Source organism: Arachis duranensis, chromosome 9, assembly GCF_000817695.3.
Source record: "Arachis duranensis cultivar V14167 chromosome 9, aradu.V14167.gnm2.J7QH, whole genome shotgun sequence".
NCBI classification, from domain to species: domain Eukaryota; kingdom Viridiplantae; phylum Streptophyta; class Magnoliopsida; order Fabales; family Fabaceae; genus Arachis; species Arachis duranensis.
In genome coordinates, this window is record NC_029780.3 from 18,231,546 (window position 1) to 18,240,436 (window position 8,891).

At 29.3% G+C, this 8,891-nt stretch overlaps 1 protein-coding gene across 3 annotated transcripts in view; it reads left to right on the forward strand.

Annotated features, from left to right (window-relative positions):
- The first annotated feature begins 641 nt into the window (after positions 1-641).
- Positions 642-8,891, forward strand: part of LOC107464957 (galactinol synthase 1) — a 13,947-nt gene continuing 5,697 nt past the window's right edge. The window contains exons 1-3 of one of the 3 annotated variants that reach the window (XM_016083920.3): positions 668-1,283; positions 1,487-1,945; positions 2,460-2,866. In XM_016083920.3, coding sequence (XP_015939406.1) covers positions 945-1,283; positions 1,487-1,945; positions 2,460-2,657 — 996 coding nt within the window. In that variant the 5' untranslated portion in view covers positions 668-944 and the 3' untranslated portion in view covers positions 2,658-2,866. Of the gene's footprint in view, positions 1,284-1,486; positions 1,946-2,459; positions 2,867-8,891 lie in introns of those variants that run through there. The other 2 variants (XM_052254472.1, XM_052254473.1) reach the window with 2 other exon arrangements.

An 8,891-nucleotide genomic window follows, 5' to 3' on the forward strand; every position in this document is an offset into this window, starting at 1 on the left:
TATAATCACTATTTTGTAATAAATCACGTTTTTAACTATAAACAATACGAGTATAGTCATAGTATAATGGTCACAGTTTTCAAAGCGAAAATCATAATTGTTTTCTGCCAAGATGAAAAACATGGCCATAACTATAATCATATTTATTTCGTTAAACTTTAGGTCACAATTTTAAACTATGACCATTAGCATAAAACTTTAGCTACAGTATTGAACCTTGAGTCCAATGACCCTACTCGATGGTAATGGTGATCATACCTCCGACCACTTCAATTTGTTGAGGGACCACGCCGTACCCTTGTAGTTAAAATATTTCATTTTTTAAAATTATTTAACAAATAGAATATAAACTTCGATTCAATAAAATGTAATAAACAGCTACATGTGATTCAAGTGAAAAGAAAAAAAAAAAGCTAATTGTTAATTCAATTCCACTACGTGTTAATAATATTTTTGTTAATTTTTGTCAATTTGTATATATAATTGTATTTATAAAAGTGTTTTTATAAATANCAAATTCTATATTGATATCCTATACTTTTCCTTATACTTTTCCTTATTAATTTAGCAAGGGATTATTGTATTGTTTTCTTCCCCTAGCTACTACAATAAATCTTTGGCGAATTGCCAACTTCCATGGTAATAAATAAACAATGCAGTACCTTCTAGTGTCTTCCATGAAACTATTCCAATTTCTCAACAGGGACTCTTCTCCGGAACGTTCTCAAAAGCCATAACTACTCCCCGTTGGATCATCCAACAACACACGTGTTCACATCACAACAAACAACGGTATAACCGTATAACCCATTTCGTTGTTCTATATATACACCCTCCCTCTTCCGGACATGCTCGGAAAGAGTTGCCAATCAACCTGAAAACAAAACATTGTTAGTTGTGCAGTGCTCTTTTTCTGTTTCATTGTTCTCTTCAATCAGTTACACATGGCTCCCCTAGAACTAGCTCAGGGCAGTATGAAATCCGGTGCGGCAGGGATCACGAAACAGGCGAGTGTTCCTAGTTGTGCGTACGTGACGTTCCTGGCAGGGAACGGTGATTACGTGAAAGGTGTGGTGGGTTTGGCAAAAGGGTTGAGGAAGGTGAAGAGTGCGTACCCATTGGTGGTCGCTGTTCTACCAGATGTACCAGAAGAGCACCGTAGGATATTGGAGTCTCAAGGATGCATTGTTCGTCAGATCGAACCTCTTTATCCACCTGAGAACCACACACAGTTTGCCATGGCCTACTACGTCATCAACTACTCCAAACTACGTATTTGGGAGGTAAATTTTTATACGTTCATTTTCTAGATCCTATAAATTAAAATAAAAAGAGTCAACAGTTTTAATTAAAAAATACATAGAGAACTACCTGATAATTTGATATCCAAAAAGAGCTGTGAAAAAAAAATCCTAAGAAAATGTTCATTTGAAGTGAATTTAGCATTTTCCTAAGTTTTGAGGGTTTGTTGACAATGATGTTACAGTTTATGGAATACAAGAAGATGATTTACTTGGACGGAGACATTCAAGTTTACGTAAACATTGACGAGCTGTTTGATGTTCCTGATGGAAACTTGTACGCTGTGATGGACTGCTTCTGTGAGAAGACATGGAGCCACACACCGCAATACAAGATCGGTTACTGTCAACAGTGCCCTGAGAAAGTGAAGTGGCCAATTGAGGATTTGGGCCAACCACCTTCCCTTTACTTCAACGCTGGCATGTTTGTGTTTGAACCTAGCATTCAAACCTACCATGACTTGCTCGCAACACTTCAAGTCACCACGCCTACCCCGTTTGCGGAGCAGGATTTTCTTAATATGTATTTCAGGAACATTTATAAGCCAATTCCTTTGGACTACAACCTTGTCCTTGCTATGCTCTGGCGTCACCCTCAGAATGTGGACCTTCAAAAAGTTAAGGTTGTCCACTATTGTGCTGCGGTATGTGCATAAGATTCTGTCATTCTGATCGCTCGCTTTTTGGACTTGTCGTTGATTGTTATTGTATACAATTCATTTTATTTTTCTGTCGACATGTTTAATTCAGGTTTGAGTTTTATTTGTTTATTTTTGCGTTACATTACTAATACTAATTAATTCTTTTTATTAAAAATGTTGGTTCTTAGCAATTTTTTTAAATTACATTTTGTTATACAATTACATTAAATTACGAAATAAAATTTTAAATAATACATCAAATAATGTTATGAAAAATTAGGGAAGGTATCAGATTTTTAGTTTTATATATTTTAATTATTTTAGAATAAAAATAGAAAAAAAATAGATATTGAACATGAACTAAATAAATATTAATTTACCCTTTTTTTTCTTCACATTTAGGACATTGAAGACAATGGCATAGACAAAACTCTTTTCTTTTATCTCGGTTAATTTTTTGGTTATAATTAATTTGGTAGAATTGTGTGAACTCATGATTAGTTTATGTTTGTTTCAGGGATCAAAGCCATGGAGGTACACAGGAAAGGAAGAGAATATGCAGAGAGAGGACATAAAGAAGCTGGTACAGAAGTGGTGGGATATATATAATGACTCTTCGCTTGACTACAAGAAGCCAGATGTGGACCCCTTTGTTGGGGCTTTATCGGAGGCTGCTCATCAACTTCACTGTATAGCTGCACCCTCTGCAGCTTAATTGAGCGCCTTCAGCTACAACAAAACAAAAGGGAAGTTCTTTTAGCATTGGAAATAGCAGAGCTTAAGCGAGCTCTATATTTTGTAATTTTTTGTTCTTCAGTTTTGTCTATTTTGCTTCCGTAAGTGTGATTTTTGTTGCCATTGTAATATTTTTGGGCAATGTTGTATGAAAGAAAAGGATGAATCAAGTAATTACTTTGTGATTGATGAATCAGAGAGTGACACGTGGAAGGTAGAAGGCGTGTTGACCAGCATTATGACCGTGTTAGGGTGTAATAGATTTGTTAAGCACCATCATTCTTTTGTCATGTTTTGGTTAACTAATAAATATAAGGAAAAGACAAATAAATAATGAAATGAAGAAAAATAAAAATCATTACTAGAGTTTAGGGGCGTTCAAAATCGATCCGGACCAAATTAAACCGAAGAATCGAACCAAAAAAAACTAAAAATCGAATTAATCGAAAATTGAAAAAATCGAAAAATGATGTGTTGCTATTTTTTTGGTTTGGTTCGGTTTTCGATTCTCACCACCAAAATCCTAACCGAACCGAATCGAACCGAACCGGTTCTTCTCAAAACCCTAAAAATTTAAACCTACCCCACCCCCCAGACCCAGACCCAGACCCAGACGTGAGAGTGTGAGACGGCCACACCCCCACTCCCCCTGTCCCCCAAATGCGTCCTTGATCCTTCTCTTTCCCCAGACGGCCAAACCCATGCGTGACAGCTTCCCTCTCCAAATCCCAGATCAAAGCCTTCCTTAGTTCCTCCAAATCCCACCGTCGAACGGAGGAGAACCCCATCGCCGGTGCCGCCTCCAGTCCACCCAGCAGCGTTTCTGGAGCCCACCCACGACCTCGCCACGTCCGACCTCGCCGCCTCCAGTCCACCCAGCAGCGTTTCTGGAGCCCACCCACCCAGCCACCGATTGTCCGATTCAAGTGCATATGGAGGCCGAGCCATCTATTCAGGTAAACTTTGCTGATTTGTTGTTCAGTTTAGGCCTAGGGTTATAACTTATCAGTTTATTGATTTATTGTTTATTGCTAATTTATTGTTTATTGCTGATTTATTGTTTATTGTTCAGTTTATCAGTCTATTGATTTATCAGTTTATCAGTTTATCAGTTATTCAGTGCTGGTTCTGTGCTTAATGATTTAAACTTCAGCTGCTTGTTTATTGATGGTTCTGTGCTTGTTTATTGCTGGTTTTGTGCTTGATTTATTGCTGGTAAAAGTGCTTGTTTATTGCTGGTTTTGTGCTTATTTAATGCTGGTAAAAGTGCTTTTTTTTTTGCTGGTTCTGTGCTTGATTTATTGCTGGTTCTGTGCTTGTTTATTGCTGGTAAAAGTGCTTGTTTATTGCTAGTTCTGTGCTTGTTTATTGCTGCTTAATGATCTAAACTTCAGCTACTTGTTTCTGTGATTGATTTATTGTTAAGATTATCTGGTTTTGTTCAATTTATTGCTTGTTTATTGATGGCTGCTGCTTAATGATTTAAACTTTTATTGCTTGTTCTGTCCTTGATTTATTGTATTTGTTTATGTAGTTTGACGCCAGTTCAAGTGAGAATATGGACGATACTGGATTGCCTCCAGTTCCTTAATTATTATTGTTGTTGTTCTTCTTGTTCTTATTATGTAACTGTTTTTTTTTTATTTTAGGTTGGTTTGCATTAAGAAGTTTAGCTATTTTGTTGGAGAAGACACCATAACTTTGCTATCAGTTTAATGACAATTTATTTTTATTTTCAGTTGTGTTGATTGTTGAACTATTAAACTTCTTTAATTGTCGTATTTGAATTCTGTTGTCGTTATATTTCATTAGATCAAGACTTTGTTACCTATTGTGTATTTCGGTTGGTCGATTTCAATGTTATGACTTTGCATAATAGTATGGTAGATTTTTTTTTTATTTGATTGAAAAAACCGAACAAACTGAACCAAACTAAAATTGAATTGGTTTGGTTTGATTTAGATGATATTGAAAAAAAAAACGAATCAAACCGAACCGTAACTTAATTAAACGATCGGATCGAATGGCTTTTCCTTCAAAAATCGAACCAAACCGCACCGCGAACATCCCTATATAGAGTTCTACCTATGTCTAAACCCAATGCCCACTATATAGAGTTGGACTAATTGGTCAATTCACCCGTAATTAGAGTTTTTACAATTTCAGAGAACAAAAATTTCAGGTCTATTAATTTTTAATATTTTTAGTTATTACTTAGTTAGTATAAATATTAAATTATTTTTAATAAATAAAATTTATTAATATATATGTGTAAATTTTAAAACATATAAATACAAATTAGATAGTTATTAGAACTGAATTGACAATTAATACGGTCAAATTATTATTGAGTCACTGGATTAATGGTTCAACTGTTTAAACCGATAATAATAAAATAAATACATAGAAATTTAAAAAAAAAATTACATTATTATTGAATAATAAAAATAATATTTTACATCATTTAAAATTAATTAAATTATGAATTTAGTTAATTTGTATTCTAAAAATAGAGGTTAAAAGTATAATAATAGAAAGTTTTTAAGTTTTTAATATATTCAATGCATTGCAAATATAAAAAAATTATTATTAATAATTTTTAGTTAAATTTTTTTTACAGTATTGTTAAATTATATATAAATTTTAATTTATTTACTTTTGTATAATTATAGAGATAATAAAATTATAATATTATGTGCAATGAATAGTATAAAAGTATGCACGGTAGCAGGTAGCTAGTGATAATGCTTGTGTTATATATAATTATTAGCATACAGTATAATAATTATTAGCATTGATAATCAATAAGCATGGTTATATAGCCTTTGCTTTTTCTGATATTACCAAATTTGTCTCTATTGTGAAAAACTATTGATTACTTACATTGAAATACTCATAAGCATGGTTTCCTGTCGAACTAGATACAAGATTGATGAATAACAAAATGCTGCATCGTATTAGTGTGCACATGTATTTTATATACAACATATATATGGTGTTTCTTTCTCTCTTTCTTTTTTGTTTTTTGTGTTTGCTTTGTTACAACAATAAAATTATCCGTACCAATATAATAAAAATGTGAACAAAACAAAATACGACACATAAAATATATGATCTATATTAACATTTATTTATTTAAAAAATATATCATATCATTATCTTTGCTAAAATATTTTTATAATTTATTAAAAAGTAAAAATAATTTTATTCAATTTTACAAAAAATCTAAATATTCTTATTTTTATATTTGACAAAAAATGACCCTTTTAAATTTATAAAAATTCAAAATTCAATTAATTTAATTTTGTATTTTCAAATTTAGAATTATTTAAATAATAAAACAAAAACCACATATGAAAAAGAAAAAAAAACTATTCTTCATCTTCTCTCCTTTTTCTGCCATGAGATTGGATACACGACTCGTTGCTTGGTAATTTTCCACCAACACCAAAATTAGTGTGTTGGAGGCCGTCATCGTGGTTGCGGTTTCTCAGATGAGAAAAGGGGAGAAGACAAAAAAAAATTTTTAAGATGTGGTTTTTGTTTTGTTTTTAAAATTATTTAAAATTTAAAAATTTAAAATTAAAGTTAGTAGATTTTAAAATTTGATAAATTTAAAGAAAAAACTAAATGTTGATGCAAAAAATATAGGACACATATTATATTATTATTTGTCTACAATTTTATTATACTAATACGTATAAATTTATCATCATATTAAAACAAACACTATCTTTCTTTCTTTTCTCCAAAAACAAAATCTATTGCTGTATTGCATGATCAGCATTAGTCAAGAATGAACTTTGGAAAGCTCAAGAGTTAATACACCAAATTGATCCTTAAAAAATTTTAAATAAAATGTTTTAGTCTTTAATAAATTTTGATTATCTATAAATTTTTAAAAATTATTTTTATCAAATAAATTGGTCTTGTTTTGAGATTACCTAAAATTAAGTTGCTTTTGGACCTAAAAGTAAAATAGGTCCAAATTCTTTTTAGGATAATGTTTAATTTCTAATGGTGTCGCCATCCGATTCGAATTCCTCGTGAAGAGATGAGGTGATATCTGTAAAGGGCTTTGATACTTAAGTTAGTCGTTTTCTTTTACTAGAAAAATTGTTGAAATCTCCTTTTTAGATAAATGAAAGATATCTTAAAAATTAGTTATTTATTTAGATAAATATAATTGTATTGCTGTCATTGTATTCAACTTCTATAAAATTGAGTAAATATAAATAAAATCAAATCTCTTAAGACCTTTATTTTAGGCTTAGCTATATTTTTGAGTTAGAATATGAACATGTTCTTTTATTATTTTAAACAGATTAATTTTTTTATAATAATATTTTTAGAATTTAATATTTTATGATAAAAATTTATTATAAAAGTTTAATTAAAAACAAAAAAATTAGTTTATTTGATAAAAATAATTTTTAAAAGTTTTTAATAAATAAATATTTATTATAAAATTCCTGAGATGAATTTAGATCTTTAGTAGATGAGAAATTATTGAACTTGACATAAGGCCCCATTTTAGACTTTAAGTCCGCATATCTGAACCACTAGATCCAATATCTAGGTAACTACCATGTAGGGTAACCACATAACCCTTAAAAGATAGGAAAGTTTTTAAATGTATCCAAAATATTGATATTTTAAAAATTCTAATTATTAATTTTAATTAATATATTATATATTTTTTATAATTAAAATTAACAGTTAAAATTATTAAAATATTGATATAATTGATATACTTAAAATTTTTTTCTAAAAGATATTCTTTAGTGTCACATCTAAATAATAGGAAGGGATCCCATTAGGAGAGATGGTGAACCACAAATTAGATGTCCCTCTTGTTTGTTGGTAGGTGTGTATACGGTATGATTTAATTCGAAGATTCGGTTTGAATTTAAACATTTTAAAGATTAATTTGGCACGATTTTATCGGATTTAGAGTTATGTAAGAGTCTTAAAAATAGACTCGATTAATATTTAAAGTCGGATCAAGGCGAATCCGACTTCACTTTATCTATGTGTATTTTAAGAGAATTAAAAAATGTATATATATTTTAAATTAATTCTAATATTATGTTATATTAATTATAAGTTTATTATTTTATTTTTAATTACACTTGTTGAATAAAAATTAGATAAAAGAAACTTGAAATTAGAATTTATGAACAAATTCATATTTAAATTTGAATATCAATTTCTCGATAACAAATATGTCTTTTTCTTCTTTATAAATAAGTGTATCATAATTTTTTGAAATAAAATTGATCAAAACTTGAATTTTATCGGTTTAGACCCAGTTTTAATATAACCTAAAAATAATAAGAGTTTACCGAATTGAGAATCAAATAAAAATCACAAAAATAGATCTAGTTATTATTTAGACTCGAATTTAAATGAAGACAAACTATACTTCACTTGTCAAGTCCACTCTACTTGGTGGTTACAGATCCCTTTAAAAACACATGACAAAAACTTGTTTTGAGCAATCATATTCATACAACTAAAAGATTGTCCAACAGTAATGATATTTTAAGAACAATGATGTGTTTGTTTTTTATACATTTTAAGAACAACTATGTAGTGTAGCTTTTAATTTAAAGAAATCGTACATTAAATTTTTTTATGAATAATTATATCAACAATTACTTTCAGAAAGAAGAGATATATTTTTTTATCAGAAATATTTGATAATAAAAAATAGCCAAAAACAATAAAAACTTATTTTATTTAATTTTTATTAATTATTACAATAATAAATAAAGTTAAATAAAATAAATTATGACTTTGTCTTTCTAATATTACTAATAATTTTTTATACGAGGAAGAAAAAGACATTAATATATTATACTAGGAAATTGGTGTATATCCTATTTTCTCTCTTTTTTATGAAAAAATGTTAATATAATTGTCTAAAAAAATTATTCATGTAGCATTTTATTTATTTATCTTTCTCTAAATATTTTTTTGCACTTTCTGGAAATTCCAATATTATCTTAAAAGTTATGAACATTTAAAATGAAAATTATATAATTTTTTTACGGGTTATTAGTAACTATTTTTGTGTGGGTTAGTAATTCTAAATTATAAGTTTTTTTCTATTCGTGTGAGAGGGGGAGGAGATGTTGCGATTTATTATTTGTCAAAATGATAGAATAATTACATATTCATTTCCTCTTACGTTAATTAACTTTAATCATAT